We start from the raw sequence: 16656 nt of genomic DNA, 5'->3' as shown, positions 1-16656 counted from the left end.
TCCAAGTTTAGGCACGTCTGGGGCCTGTGCTGGGGACAGTGAGAGTTTGCATTCATTTCCAGCTTTACTGCATGGTGGTCAAAGAATATGACATGTATAATTTTTGCTTCTATAGCACTGAGATTTTCTCATTAGCCCTTTCTTGAACAGTGCATTATCTACTGGTAGGATTCTAAGTGTATATATATGTTTTTATCATATTTTGTTATTTAAAAAATTTTAATGTTTGAATAGGTAATATACTTGTGATTCAGCATTCAAGTGGTACATAAGGGTATATAGAGTGAAAAGTCTCCTCATCTCTGTCCTCTAGCCAACCAGTTATCCTCCCCAAAGGCAGTAAATATTATGAGTTTTTCCTGTATCCTTCTAAGATATTACATTATGAATTTGCAGGGAATTACGCATGTATTTTTTCTCATTTTTCAACAAATGGTAGCATACTTTAGACACTCTTCTCTGTCTTGTTTCTGTTTAGTAATATATGATACAGATCGTGCTAAGTCAGTAAAAGAGAACATTCTCATTCTCTTTTACAACCGCACAGTATTCCATTGTATGGAAGTATCATAATTCATGTAATCTGTCCCTTATTGATGGACGTTTGGCTGTTACCAGAATTTTGCTGTTACAAATAATACTGCAATAAATAAACTGCTGTAGTTAAGTTTACGTACATAAATTATTTTATTCATGTTCAAATATACCCACAGAGTATTATTAGAAATGGAATTAGTGAGTCTGTGTTCACGAAAACCTTGTTTTCCACCCGTGTGTCTCCTTGACTGCTCACACAACTACCACATACATTCACACAGAACACTTCACTTCTGACACTTCTGGTCACCAAATACGTGGAGTTTTTTACCCCATCAAGCAATTCTCTGTGACACCAGCTGGTAGTCTATAATTTAACTCAATTCTGACACTATCTACCTGGAGAGCGCATCAGATCTGAGAGGTTAAGGGCTCAGTCTCCGAAGGCTGCCCTCCGCCCAACTTCAGATGCCAGTTACAACTAGTAGGTCCCCAGGTTACCCACAGTCACAACCCCCTCCTCAGGCTCCATTAATTTGCTTGAACGTCTCACAGAACTTAGGGAAATGCTTACTTTAGGTTTACCAGTGTATTAGAGGACATGATAAAGGATACAGATCAACAGCCAGATGAAGAGATACCTAGGGTGAGGTCTGGGAGGGTCCCAAGTGCAGGAGCTTCTGTTTCTGTGGAGTTGGGGTGCATCACCTTCCTGGTATGTGGATGTGTTCACCCACTTGGAAGCTCCTGGAACCCCATGCTTTTGGAATTTTATGGAGGCTTCCTCACGTAGGCCGGATGGAGCATTAACTCCATTTCCAGCCCCCATACCCTCTCTGGAGGATGGGGTGGAGGCTGAAAATCCTAAGCTTCTAACCATGGCTTGGTCTTTGTAGTGACCAGCTCCATCCAGGAGCCATCCAGGCCCACCTCGAGTCACCTCGTTAGAATAAAAGATGCTCCTAGTGCTCTTATCACGTAGGTAATGACAAGATTTTTTTAGGAACGGGGAGGGAGGGGGCAGAGACCAATATATATTTTTTCTATTATCTCACAGGTTCTAATTTCACAATTTGAAAATTTGATAAACATTGCCAGATTAATTCCTATGGATGTTACTAACACCTACCAGCAATGTATCGAAGTGCCTGTTTCCTCACAGAATCAGCAGCGTGGGGTATTATCACACTTTTGTATCTTTGGCCATTCTGACTCATGAAAAATGGTATCTCGGTTTACTTTTAAATTTGCATGTCTCTTATTACAACTCAGTTCTTTTAAGAGCCATTTGTATTTTTCTTTCTATGAACTGGCTACTCATACCAATTTTTTATTACATTGTTAGTCTTTTTTTCTTATTGATTTGTAAGAACTCTATTGGAGAAATAAGGCCTTGTTTGTAATAAGAACTTCAAATATTATCTCCAGTTTTTCAATTGTCTTTTGACTTTGCTTAGAATGGACTTGCCAGGCAGAGATAATTTTTATTTAGTGAAATTTATTCATTTATTTGTTTATGCTATTATTTTTATAACTCTTGGGTTCTACGTCACTCCCAGAAAGGCTTTCCATACTTTAAGAGTATATTAAAAAGTCTATCATGGCTCTCCAAGTACTTTCATGGTTTCAATTTAAACATTTAAATATTTGATCCATGTGGATTATATTCTGGTACAAAGTGTGAGTTATGGGTCCAACATTACTTTTTTTTAGATTGCTACCACCATTCTTTTTTTTTTTTTTCTTTTTGCGGTATGCGGGCCTCTCACTGTTGTGGCCTCTCCCGTTGCGGAGCACAGGCTCCGGACGCGCAGGCCCAGCGGCCATGGCTCACGGGCCCAGCCGCTCCGCGGCATATGGGATCCTCCCAGACCGGGGCACGAACCCGTATCCCCTGCATCGGCAGGCGGACTCTCAACCACTGCGCCACCAGGGAGGCCCACCATTCTTATCTATTTATATAATTTATAATATAAGCAAATATATGTTATATTCATATATAGTTTGTATATAACCATAGTATATTATATATATTTTTAATAGTATTCATATTCCTTATATTCACATTTATATTTGGTCTGCTTTGATATGCCCAATAAAATAATAAAGAGGTATGTTAGTCTTATATTGCTATTGTCTGTATGTCAATTTCTCCCTATATTTCTGGGATGGTTTATTTTACATGTTAACTTGGCTAGGCTATGGTTCACACTTGTTTGGTTAAACCCTAGTCTAGATGTTGCTGTGAAGGTATCTGTGGATGGGATTAACATTCGCAGTCAGTTGACTTTAACTAAAGCAGATTATCTCCATTATGTGGGTGGGCAGCATCCAGTCAGTTGAAGGCCTTAAGAGCAAAGACTGAGGTTTCCCAAAGAAGAAGAAATTTTGTCACAAGACTGCAATATAGGAACTCTGCCTGAGTTTTCAGGCTGCTAGCCTGCCCTGCAGATCTTAGTGTCAAGCCTGCAACAACTCTTATCTGAGTTTCTAGCCTGTTGGCCCTCCCCTACAAATCTATAGACCTTGGACTTGTTAGTCCCCACAATGACATGAGCCAAGTCCTTCAAATAAATCTCTCTCTATTAGCTTTGTTTGTATGGAGAACCCTGACTAATACAATTTCTAATAGCTTTCCTTTATATATTTTGATAATATGATAGTCTGGCATTGAACGTCAAGACAATGAGAATTGTATTTGTACCCTTTTACTAATATAAAACTAACTCTCTTTGCCTGATTAATGCTTTTTGTCTTGATTCAATAATATTGCCAAATCCTCCCCCTCCCACTTTTTTTTTTTTTTTTTTTGGTCTGCATTTGTCTAATATACCTTTGCCTGTTTTTTACTTTGTAACATACTATTGTCATTTTTTAAATAGTATGTCTCCTGTAACTAGATTATACTTAAATTTCTTCTAGTCAACCAAGTCTTTTAATAGGGGATTTACATTTTGAAATTCTAAAATCTTTGGTTTTAGGCCATTTTGTTCTGTGACTTATTTATTAACATTTCTCTGCCATTTTCTTTATTTTCAGTTTTGTTTTTATCTTCTCCATTGTTTTAGAAAGTATTTTATTCTATTAGTTGAAAGCAGTTACTTAGAGGAAGGGGAAACTTGTACTTTTTACTACACCTTTCTATTTGCTGAATTGATACAGTAAATATATTAGGTGGCATGGACCTTTAAGTTTTTCAAAAGCTTTTTAAAACTTATTTTTATCTAATTGCTAGGTCCAGAGTGAAACAGCATATTTTTTTATAATGAATTTTAAAAAATATTTATTTGGCTGCGTCAGGTCTTTGTTGCGGCACGTGGGATCTTCCTGGCATGCGGGATCTTTCGTTGTGGCCAGCAGGCTCTATTGTGGCTCACGAGCTGCAGGGTGCGCAGGCTCAGTAGTTGCGGCATGCGGGCTTAGTTGCTCCACAGCATGTGGGATCTTAGTTCCCCGACCAGAGATCGAACCCGCCTCCCCTGCACTGGAAGGCGGATTCTTAACCACTCGACCACCAGGGAAGTCCCAAAACAGCATAGTTTGAATCATGCTTTTGAGATACAGAACTTAGCACATTTTATCTTTACCTCCTTCCACATTCTAACCCATGAAAATGTTAACGCAGGTTTTAAGATTCACATACTTTTTTCCTATTTAAAAAAATTCAGAACTCTATTTGAGAAAAAATATTTAGATATAGTATTATAATTAAGTATGATGTAATTATTTAGATGCATTTCTGTTTTGGCTTGACAAGGCTCCCCTCTGTGACTTCCCCATTCTTGAGCTTTTTTTTTTTAACTTCATCTCTTGGTTGGTTGAAAAATATTGTAAACAAATTTTTTCAAGAAGGTGATATATTTTATGAACCCTTAAATAGCAGAGTGTTTTTCTGACATCTTTATACCTGAAAATCAATGCAGATGAATACTACCCTAGATATGAGAAGTCAGACAGACTGATGTTTGTTTCTATCTGGGCAATCTGATCTCATTTTTTTGCCTGAACAATTATAGACACTTTAATATTGTAGCTTAAAACTTTTGCCATGATGTGTCCAATTGTGAGTCCCCTTTTATTGATTTTGCCTAGAACATAGTAGGCTCTTTCAGTCAACATACATTGTTCTTCAACAGAGGAAATTTCTGCTTTATTTTATTTTTATTATGTCTCTTCCATTTGCCTTTGTTCCTCTTTTAAGAATTCAAATTATCCACATGTTGGTTCTCCATTTTATCCATTCTTCCTCCACAGCTATCTTCTTCTCTCTTATTGATTCCATCGCTGTCTTTTTACACTCCATTCAATACCTTAGCATTAGCTTTGTCTTGACACCAATTTCAATTTTCTGCCAGATGAATTTTCCTCTTTACTGTCTCCATTGTGTTTGATTTTGTTCCTACTTTTTCAGAGTACTTGTTCATTTTCCTTACCCTATGTGTCTCTCTTTTCATTTCATCCTGTTGGATTTTCATATCAGTCCCACCCCTTCATTCTTTCTGTTTCTTTTTTGCAGAAGCTTTAAGGATGTTAACAGGTTTCTAAAATTTTTTCCTGGATTATCCTGGTGAAGAAGAGTTCTCATTTCATTCATTTTTTTTGTAGATGCTGTGCTCTTCCTCTAGCCTTGGTTGACTATTCTCCTTACCCTCAAATAAGACAAGGTTTTCTGTGGGCTCAATATCTGTCTACAAGTGATTGAGCTGCTTAGCCTGGGACCCACCTATGGAAGTAGTGACAGAATCTCCATATCAAGTCTGTAGCTGGCGGACTACACACAGTCTGACTTTACCTTTTGTATCTCTTCTTTACTAATGTGATACATAGCACAATACAGTTCCCAGCAAGGACTTCTCTCAGGGACCTTTAAGAAGCTGGCCTTTCCTTAGAGTTTTGAGCAGGACTGGCTACATAATCTGTGGGAAATTTACACACAAAATAAGACTGTGGGGCCCCTTGTTCAAAAATTAAGAATTTCAAGACAGTGACAACAGAGCATTAAACAAACATGAGGCCCTTCTTATCATCATGGGGCCCTGTGCAACTGTACAGGTTGCACACCCATGAAGCTGGCCATGGTTATGGAGACTGCACCTTATTAAATGTAAGTCTACTCCCTTTTCCTCCCAATCCCTCTCCTATTTTCTGCCCACTTGTTTTGTCTATCTGCCTAGATAAACAGGGAATAGAGGGGTCTAGAGGATTTGGAGTGGAGGTGGGGGTGGGGATCAGTTTTCTGCTGAGCATCCTTGAAAAGTAGAGAAATTGACATCTCATGTTGGTTTAGACACTGACTCTGAGTTGGGAGGCAGATAGTGGGTCATCAGGGGATAGGGTGTGGGCCTTAAAAAAGTGGCTTACTACCTTTTTCAGTCAGTGTGTTGAGGAAATGAAGCCAAGGTAATTCATGACTGGGATTTTCTTAATCCAGCCATTTAGGGCCATCTGCCTCATAATTAACATCAATTTCACCCAGATCCAAGCCTTAGGTTACCTGTCAGTTTTAGTCTTTAATATTGTGAAATCTTGTCTGTTTTTTCTAGGGAATGTTTTGGAGAAGTTAGGCCAGGATATATTTGGGGGCAAAAGGCAATATATCATTTTGAACTGGATGTCCCCATGGAACAAGGTAGCTAGGCCAGGGGTTGGCAAACTTTTTCTATATGGGACCAGATAGTAAATATTTCAGATCTTGCAGATCAAGAGGCAAAATTAGAGATGTTAGGTACCTATATAACAAGAGAGGAAACAAATTTCCACAAATATTTTATTGATGTTTAAAATGTAATAGTAATACTTGAGTGTAGTTTTTTTTTTGGCCTCATCAGGCACCTTGCGGGATCTTAGTTCCCTGACCAGGGATCAAACCCGAGCCCCTGGCAGAGGAAGCGTACAGTCCTAACCACTGCACTGCCAGGGAATTCCCTTGAGTGCAGTTTTTGCTAATACAGGTCTACTAATGAGAATAGGATTCTTTGTTTTTTGAATACATTTTGCTTAATTAGGGTTCAAAATTAGTATTCCTTATCATCAGATTAGTTTGCAAATGTTCATCTGTTAATGCTGATCTGTAATGGGATTTTATGTATTTCATTTTTGAAAATGTCTTTCCATATAGATAGGCACTGCTAAACACTGACATCAATCCATGTGCATATGATTTTAATTGAGCATATTCATTGCATGGAAGGCATTTATAGAATTCTATTAGATTCTTCTCTTGATATTTGCATTTTAGTATGTCATTACATTGCAGATTAATCACTTTCAATTGATGGTTAGGTAGAAACTCCTCAATTGCACAGTTAAATGAATTTTGAAATATAGAAATTTCCTTTGCACTTGCATTGCTGTCTCAAAAGTGCTGCTTGGAATGTAGTTTGAGCTTGGAAAATATATCTGCTGCAGATTTCTATAGGAATGGATAATATGCTTCTTATTTTAACTTTTGATAGCATGGAAGTGTATAAAGTGGCTTGACATTACTTGTAGTTCAAGCATCGTTACTCATCATCAAAATGATTTTACTGAAGTATGTTTCATGTATAAGTGTTGTTTTACTGTGTAATTGGTGAAATTCATTAAGACATATTATCAAGTCTCCCACAAAAGCTAATTTCCAAAGCCATTCATAGTTTGATTATAGTGGTTGAAGGCTGTTCTTCTCATTCAATAATTCTCAGTTTTGCTCTGGAGCTGAAAAGAATCACAATCAAACAATAAGAACTGTGGTGTGATAGAACAAGTCAGGATATTCAGCTTCTACTTCTGATAAAAATTCATGGAACTGATGATCGTTCAAGCCATGAGAATGAATGAAGTTACCATTGCCACTACTGGTTCAGTAACACACGATAAGTTCAAATATTACCACAAAGTCATCACTGATGAATAATACAATAAATAGCCATAGGCTTTAAACACCTTACATTTTCATAAGGTTTGTTTTTTGTTCAAATAAGCATTTTTCTGTTTTACACATATTTTACTACCACCGCTTGTAACACATCTTAGCAGGTTCCTCTTCATGTTGTATGGAATCAGTACTTTTTCAGCTTCTTTGAAAATATTTCCCCCTGTAGTTGTTCCATGCAGACTATTCACAGAAGCTAGTTCTTCAGTCATTTCAAACAAGGCCTTTACTCCTCAAATGAACAACTTAGTATTACCTGTTAACTCATAAAGAGCCAAGGAAAACCACTCAGTTAATTGTTTTGGTTTTTAATTGACTTGATGCTGCTCCCAATGTCCTCAACTCTTCAAGCAACTGTTCTAGCTGAAAGTCTAATAGTCTTAAATTTATTTTCTCTGGACACATTACTTTGGCTGTTGCAATCAAACACAATTTAATTAAACAGCTTTTCTTATTTGGCTAAGAAATGAGTCACTCAGAAAATTACTTTGATTGCAGCCTCATATTCATTTTTTATTTCTGTGAAGAAATTCTGCTGTGACAAAATATTCTGTTTTAAATTCTCTAATTGTTCTCACTGTTGCTTTCTTGTTAGTTGGGAATATTGTGATGAGTATAGTCTGATAATGTTGACATATATTATATTCTTTTAGTAAAACTGTACTTATTGCATAATAAATGCTTGGCTATCAAATTTGATAACAAAATAGTCCACACTCCACTGTGCATTAAAAGCATTACATATGAAGTCCTTTTTCTCTTTTTTCTGGTTTTGACATAATAGGTATGTACTGGTAAGAAAAAAAAGTCATGTTGTTATATGTGTGGCACTTGAAACACTGCCAAGTTATTGCAGCATCACTGTGATTTGTAGGGTACTAAGCAGCAGTGTGAAGAGATGAGAGCACCACGTACGTTCTCTATTGCAACTATTCAACTCTGTGTTGTTTTGTAGCCATAGATGATACATAAATGAATGGGCATGACTGTGTACCAGTAAAGCTTTATTTATGCATACCCAAATTTGAATTTCATTTAATTTTAATGTGTGATGAAATGGCTGTACAAATATAGGTGGTATGTTGGATTTGGCCTGTAGGTTAGGGTTTTCTGATCCCTGGTCTAGCAAAGGGGCTAGACCAGCCAGCTAGTCAATATTCTTTGAGCTTGGTGCCAGATGCTGAGCCCAGGTGAAAGGAAATCTGTTTAAAGTAGCAGCACTAACACCACTAGCAACCCTACTATTTCTGTGCCTAAAATGACAATAACCATTGGTATGATTCTTTAGTAAGCCTTACTGGACTCTTCATGGTTCTGCCTACTTTTCCAACTTCAACTCCCAATTCTTTCCTTACCCCTTTGGTCACAGCCATGCTCACCTTCTTGAATTTACCAGAACTCTCATACTCTTAGGCATCTGTGCTTTTGCAGATCTGTTGCTGCCTCTGCCGGGAAGACACCCACCCCTGTATCCACCCTCTAGCTCCCAACAATCCATCTTTTATTCTCTAGGAGCTTTATCTGGTACCTCTAGGTTGATAAAGTTGCCTCTTCTATGAGCATCCACAGAAATTTGGGTAAAGCTTATAGCACTCATCACTCTATTTTATAGTATAAAATTTATTTATACAACTCTCCAAGTAAGAGTTCAGGACAGGGACTGTGTCAGCTTGGAAAGTTTTCAGCCATTATTTCTTTGCATACCATTTGGGCTCTGACCTATTTCTCCTCTCCTTCTGGGACTCTGATGACACAGATGTGAGATCTTTTGTTATCTTCCCGTAGATTTCTGAGGCTCTGGTTTTTTTCTGTTTCTTTTTTTGGTGTTGTTGTTGTTTGTTTGTTTTTTCCAGTCTATTTTCTCTCTGTTGTTCAGATTGGGTAATTTCTATTATTCTGTCTTGAAGATCTCTTTTTCCTTTATCCCCTTCATTCTGATGATGAGCCCATACATTGAGTTTTAAATTATGGTTATTAATTTTTCAGTTCTAAATTGTCCATTTGTTTCTTCTTTGTATATTCTATTTCTTTGCTGAAACTTCCCATTTCTCTGCTAAGACTTTCTGGTTTTTCATTTGTTTGGAATGGATTCATAATTGCCATTGAAACATTTTTATGACTGCTTTAAAATCCTTGGCAGATAATGTGAACATCTGATTCACCTTAGTGTTCACATCTGTTGATTATCTTGTCTAATTAATGTTGGGGTTATCCTGGTTCTTGGTATGAGTGATTTTTCATTGAAACCTGGACATTGTGGGTATTATACATCTAAATATTGTGTTTTAGCAGGTCTCTTCTGACATCACTCTGTTGGGGAAGGGAAAGCACTGTGTTGTTACTGCCAGGTAGGAGTGGAAGTCCAAGTTCCCCAGTCAACCTTGATTGACACTGGTGGAGGGGGAGGGTCTCCTTGTTACCACTGGGTGTGAATGAAAGTTTTGGCTCCCCACTAGGCCTCCCTTGATACCACCATGTCTGGAGGTGTAGGAGTGCCTCATTACTGTTCCCCACATTGCTTCCACTGACACCACGGGAGTGGTGGCTTTGTTACCACTGGGCATTGTAAAAGTTCTGACCCTCCAGTAGGCCTCCTCTGACACCACCTCAGCAAGGAAGGAGTGATGCCTCATTACTGCTGGGTGGGGGTGGAAGCCCAGGCTCCCCAGTGTGGTGGTGGGGGGTAGGATTTGGGATGCCTCACTACAGCTTGGTAAGGGTAGTCTTGGCTCCTGATGGGTGTGGCTTCTTCCAGAAGAAGTCCCAAAACTATTCTGACACTGAAGTTTTTCAAACAGGTGAAAGTCTGTCTGTACTTGGCTCCTTATCTCCTCTCAACTCTAACCCTATATTTATTTTTGTCATCAATGTGTTTGGACATGAGTTGGATAACCTTTATGACACCGGTAGGTGCAGGAAGAGCTGAATTTATTTTTGATCCTGATTTAAAGGATAAGTATAGTTCTATTTATAAGACTAGATAAATCATGACTCTGTTACGTGACTTTTTATTGTATGCATAGGTTATGTGGCACTAATGATATAAATGAACTACATATTCCTAAATAGTTCAGATTAACTATTTAGCTGTTTAAAAGGAGTTAAATTTATTTTCCTATAATTGATGGTACTTACGTAAGTATTAACACAGTGTTGCTACAAATGATGCCCTAACTAGTCCATAATTTGACTCAGTGTAACACAAATTTTATACATTTTTAAAACATTGATTTATCTATGCATATATTAGTCAAATCAACTTGGTAAATTAAAATTATTCTCCCCAGCTCCTAGTGTATTAAGTTATAATTATGAAACAAGAAGCAGTACTGAGAGATATAAGGTTTAATTTTAGAATAAAGAAGGAGAGATGTAGCAATGTTGGGGTTATATGCACAAACAAAAAGTATATTAGGACTGCCTATGTGTTGGGCTTATAGGGAGGTTGGGGAGGGATAAGGAGGAAGTGATTGGTAAACTGACGATCAACACATTTAGAACCCAGAATGTGGAAAGCTAGAAAGGATTTTAGAAATACGAACCTTCCTATTTTTTTTTTTTTTTTTTGAGGCCTTTCAATATTATGTGTCTGGCACTTTACCTAGCTTACGGCATTTAGTCTTCAAAATAATGTTGTAAAGTGTTAAAAAGATTTATCTTCTCTTTTTCACAGATGAGGGAACTGAAGCTCAAATTAGACTAACTTGTTGAAGGTCACCCAGCTATCAAGTGGCAGAGTTAGGATTCGAACCTAGATCTGCATGATTCCACAGTTCATGCTCCTTTGGCTCAACTGCTCTGCCTTCTATATGGGTTTTCAGATTCACTTTTCATAGAAATAATTGTTATAAAATCATCTATCCCACTTCGCCATTTCTCTCTCCAGTGAAGGACCTAAACCTTAGCGGCTACAATACCTATTGTACATACATTTATATGATATAAACTATGCAAGACCTAAAAAATTACACAGTGATATAAGGACTATGTTACTGTATAAAAATTATCTCATGCTTCATGGTGGACTGTAATTGGACTAGACACAGAGTTCTGGCTTAGAGGATAAGTAACTTTCCCAAGGACACACAGCCTGTGCAGAGTAATAATTTGCATCCAGGTCTGTCTGACTTCGACCCCACACATTGCATCCACTCCATGCAGTTCTGCTGCTATTACCTAGTAATGATTATGTAGTGAGAAAGAAGGTTTTGAGGGGTTGGAGGTGGGCAGCCTTATAATTCTTGGAAACGGCCTGAGTCAAGAACCACCAGCTCCAGGAAGACTGCCAAATACTGGCAGAATTTCTATCTCTGCTTGTGCAAGTCTAAGTGTGTGTGTGTGTGTGTGTGTGTATGGTGGTTTGTGGGGGGAGATAGTGGTGTCAAAATCTCCTGGGCTTTGAAGGTCATCTGTTGTGAGAAAGTTTACAATGCATGTGCTAATTTAGCTGCAGAAAATATTCAGCCCTGTATACTCACCCATTCAAGTAAAATGGAAGGACTACCATAAAGAGTGGAAGAGGTGTTTCAGAGAAAGTAATTAAACCTGAAATATAATCCATATAAAACTATAGTTTGTTAGTCTAGTTACTAGTCTCAGGGGAACAATTTAAAACTGTGTGTAAAATCAGTTGGGATTTCCATAGCTTCTCACTGAATACTGCTAGGATTACTGAGTCAGCACTGAATTGTCTTCCTTATAGTTTAACATCCAAGTTGAATATACCTTGTTTATTGGTTACATTATTGAAAATATAGAGTCCATGTCTATAAAGGAAACCTTGTCTTCGTATGTCCATTAATTTTTCTCCTATCCCTGAAGACCGGAGGTGTGCCCTGTAACAGATCTGTTATATGAGACATATCTTATTAAATTTGTCTTTTGAACAGAGTAATAGACCGAAGGCATGTTTTCTTTTTCTCCCAATTATACTATGGATTGAAAGGCAGACTAGTGACTTTTATTTGCATCTGTGACGCGGTCAGAACAAGAAAGTGTTACTGTTGTGTAAGACATGCTGTGGGAGGTAGAAAAGGGTTTTCTGGGCTGCAAGCTTCGCTGACTATCTTAATTATGCCTTCTCTCAGGCCTGTCTACAAGCAGCCCGAACTCTTCCATGAAGGCCCCACTGAGATCAGAGCAGTAGAAACCAACATCCTGGAGATCTCGCTTAACAATTTTTCGTCATTGCTTTTTCTTACAACACTATAATGAACTACTGATAAAACACAGGTAGCATGAAACTTTGGACCCAAAGTGCCGCCAACAGACCTTTGGCGGTGGGGAGCTATGGTCAGCGAGCCAGACCCCCGTGGGTGACTTTTCATTCCCTCCAGCCGGGGGTCAGGGGACCTTTCCCCCTTCACTTGCGGCGCGAGCAAGGGGATCGGGGCCGGGAGCGCACGCCTGGCCTAGGGCGGCGCCTGAGCCGCGGAGCAGGGGGCCAGCAGCCACTGCCCGAGTGCGCTCCGCGCGGAGGCCATTACTTCCAGCGGTGCCAAAAGTGTGCGCCTTCTTCGGAGGGCGGAGGTCAGGGGCCGTGCGCCGCCTCCCGGCGACGCGACCCTTATCAGGCCCTCCGGGGCCCGGGACCCCCGAAGCGCAGGATGCCCGAGCCGCGATCTGGGCCCACCACCTAGCCCCTGGGCAGGCAAAGGCCGTCCATGGTGTCCTCGCTCACTGCTAGGGCCCGCCGCGGGCGGTGCCGGACCTCGCCCTTCCCCACCGCTCCCCTCCCCCTCCCGAGCCCGCCGCAGCTCCCGAGGTGACACGGCCCGGACCCTCCATTCTCTGCCCCAGTGTATTTAACTGGCACAACCTAATCGGCTGCTCCCTCTCGAGGACAAACCCTTCCCTCGGACGGACGGGCCCAGCAGCCAACCACCGGCCAGAATTGGCGTGCGTCCCGCTCCCTGTCGGCGGGGGCCTCGGTGGGCGGGGCTCGGGCAGCTAGCAAGTTGAGTGGAGCCACGGCTGACGTGAGTCAACAAAGGTCACGTGAAGCGAGCGGGCCACGCTGATTGGCGGCGCCGGCCGGGTGGGGAGGGGGGGTCACGGCGGCGGCGTGGGGTTCGCTGTGTGACACAATTACAACAACTTTGTGCTGGTGCCGGGGAAGTTTGTGTCTCCAACGAATCCCCCCCGCGTCCCTCAACCCCGCACGCTCCGGCCATTCCCGCCATCTCCGCCCGTGGCTGCCCCTCGCCCGCTCCCGCGATGTGACCCTACAAGCCGAGCCGCCGCCGCTGCCGACTCGGGGGCTCCGCAGCCCCTGCCGCCGCCGCCTTCACCGCCGCCGCGTTGGGATTTTTCGTCGCTGCCGCCTGCGGCGGAGGAGGAGGCGGCGATAAAGTTGGTGTGCCGGTCCCGCGCGGAGATTGGGGGCGTCGTTGTGGGCCCCGGCCCGGGGGGAGGTGTCGGCGTCGGAGTTGTGAATTCGCTGCGTTTCCATGAAATCCTGCGGAGTGTCGCTCGCTACCGCCGCCGCTGCCGCCGCCGCCGCCGCCGCTTTCGGTGATGAGGAAAAGAAAATGGCGGCGGGAAAAGCGAGCGGCGAGAGCGAGGAGGCGTCCCCGAGCCTGACAGCCGAGGAGAGGGAGGCGCTCGGCGGACTGGACAGGTACAGGCTGCCGTCACCCCCCAGGTCGGCTCCGGACGGGTTGGCGCCGCTCTCCGGGGAGGCCGGAGCGCGGCTCGCCTCTGGCGGCGGCGGGGCGAGCACCTTGGCTCGGCGCTCTCGGTGCCGTAGCCGCCGCCGCCGGGGCCTCGGGCTCGGGCAGGGATGGGTCGGTCGGTGGTGCTGTCGGACCTTTAACGAGCCGCGTGTGTCTCTCTCCACAGCCGCCTCTTCGGTTTCGTGAGGTTTCATGAAGATGGCGCCAGGACGAAGGCCCTGCTGGGCAAGGTAAGGCAGCTGCGGGCCGGAGCGCGGACACGGTCTCCCTGGCCGGCGCCCCGCTCGCCCCGACCCCCGCGGCCCCGCGGCCCGGCCGGCGCTCATTGTGGCCGCGAACGAGGGCCGAGGGGCTTCCGGAAAACTATTTCCTGCTTCTGCTCCCCCCTCCCCCCCCGCCCCCCACACACACCCCCGGATCCCTCTCTCGCTCCCTTGCGAAATCGCCCTCTCCTCTCGTAGCTGGAGGAACAGAAACGGTAGCGCTTTGGGGCCGAGCTCAACTGGGTCGACAAAACTGCCTGTTATTTTACGGCTTTGGGAGGGGCGACCGATGATCGCTCCGAGGTGCCTGTTTAGGGTCAAGGGCTTGTAAATGTGTGCAGATTTCCCCGCATTTCCGACTGACTTGCCTCCCGTGGTTTTTATTCTTTTCCTCCAGGAAGGCTGTTCGGGAAGTCTGCTGTTAGTTAACCCAACGTTTGGGGCTTGCTTGTGTCCCCGCTCGCAGAAGGGGGAAGTTGCACGTAGTTTAGGGCGGTGAGGAGTTTGCATGGGTCTGTTGACATGCATCTCGAGGGGTATGGTGTTTTACCTGAAGTTAGGTGACTTGTTTACTTTTTGGGTCTTTCGGCCATAGAAATCCTGCAGTTACTTGTGAATGTGTTTTCTTCTTGGAGCCTCGTTTCCTGCGTGTCTGGCAGGGGAGGCCAGGGGGGGGATTCGGGGTGCAGTTTCTGTTTATTTGTGTGGAAAGTTGTTGGCACTGTCATTTAGTTAAGTAATGGCTGCTCCTGTCGGCCCAAGATGGCGGGACAGGGTGGGAGGAGAAAGTGAAGGGGGGGGTTTGGGGGAGGGAGGAGAGGTAAACATGGAAATAAATAGTAGCGATGAATAGGCCTCTCCTTCGGATTGTGTAGCTCGGTGGTGTTTAATAAAGATTATCCAAGATTATTTGCATCTAGAATTCTTGTACCTTTCTCAAGCTTGGAAGCAGCATTCATAAGCCTGGTAAATGCTTATCAACCTGTAGCACATTTAGTTACCCATCCGTAAGCTATTGAACAAAGGCACTGGAGTCTCGATCTGTCTGCATCAGTTTGTGTCTCTTGATCAAAATCTGATCGAAATGATATTTGTATGCTTGCTTCTTAATTGGGACCGTGAAACTTGGAGTGTGCTGGGATAGGTGTTGCATCCATTAGACATTTGCTTTTCTAGCTGAAATCAGTGGCTTTGCATTTGACACCTAGCTTTATTGTTGCAATTGAGAAGGAAGTTTGAAATGACTAAAGCCTTGCATTTTATTCTTAAGTTGATTAAAAAAAAATTGAGTTGTCCCTAGTTTTTGTCTGTAGCTTGGTTTAGGAGAGTCACTAATACCTTTTATCTGTAATTACACATATGTTTTTGTTTCAAAATAACTTAAGTGTAAGGGGTTTTGAATACAAATAATGACCAGAAAGCTAAACTGAAATAATCCTTTTCAGTAAGCCCAGTCCCTTTGACCCATAGAGAAAAGTTGAATTAAACTTTGACTATGTTAAGTATTAATTGGCTTCATTTAAAATTATTGCTGGAAAAATGAATAGCGACTAGCTCTGAAATGATTTAAGCATAAATGACCTAAGCCTTGAAAATTTTTTTCAACCTGACTACTTAAAATATTTTCTTTAAAAATACTTCACTACTGTCAAAGTTGTCATTCCAAAAGATTAAGCAAAATATTTAAATTTAAGGAGCATTATTTTATTTTGGAGTGATCATTGCCGATCTAATAGGAGGTTGGTAAAATTGTTTGCAAAGATAATACATTTGGAAAAGTTTGGCCAAGGCTACGGCTTTTGGTTATGGTAGTGAAGAAATAAATGGAATCTGATGTTTTACGTGGATAATGTGTAAAATGCTAGTTGATTTCATGTCTCAGAATGCTTGTATTTAGATGGATTCACAGTGGATTGTGCTTAACATTGTATTTCAGATTGTAATATTGAACCCTGCAGTTATTATGCACTACTGAGTTTAAATTGTAAAAGAACGGAACATTTTCATGTATTTTTTTGTGCAAGTGCAATACTTTCTTGATGTTTGAATACAGCAACATCTTGTAAATGAGAAACTTGCGAAGATTCATTATGTTTTGTGGAAGAATGAAGCCTTCATAAAATACTGGGTAATTTGGCTACTAAATGTTTTGTGGAACTAAGGAAACAAGGTTCTTCATTACTTCAGACCCCATGCTTGTGAGGTCCTACCTATTTAGGTCAAGGCTTCTTAGCCTTAACATTAAAATAAAACATTCTAGAGAATGTGC

At 41.8% G+C, this 16656-nt stretch overlaps 1 protein-coding gene across 8 annotated transcripts in view; it reads left to right on the top strand.

Annotated features, from left to right (window-relative positions):
• Positions 1-13522: 13522 nt before the first annotated feature.
• KDM6A (lysine demethylase 6A) overlaps positions 13523-16656 on the top strand; it is a 201631-nt gene continuing 198497 nt past the window's right edge. For all 8 annotated transcript variants that reach the window (XM_060088055.1, XM_060088054.1, XM_060088052.1 and 5 more), the window contains exons 1-2: positions 13523-14069; positions 14291-14354. In XM_060088055.1, the coding sequence (XP_059944038.1) occupies positions 13900-14069; positions 14291-14354 (234 nt within the window). In that variant the 5' untranslated portion in view covers positions 13523-13899. The remainder of the gene's footprint in view (positions 14070-14290; positions 14355-16656) is intronic.

Source organism: Mesoplodon densirostris, chromosome X (genome assembly GCF_025265405.1).
Source record: "Mesoplodon densirostris isolate mMesDen1 chromosome X, mMesDen1 primary haplotype, whole genome shotgun sequence".
Classification (NCBI taxonomy): Eukaryota; Metazoa; Chordata; class Mammalia; order Artiodactyla; family Ziphiidae; genus Mesoplodon; species Mesoplodon densirostris.
The sequence above is the reverse complement of the archived record's forward strand: the minus strand, read 5'-3'. Positions and strand labels throughout refer to the sequence as shown.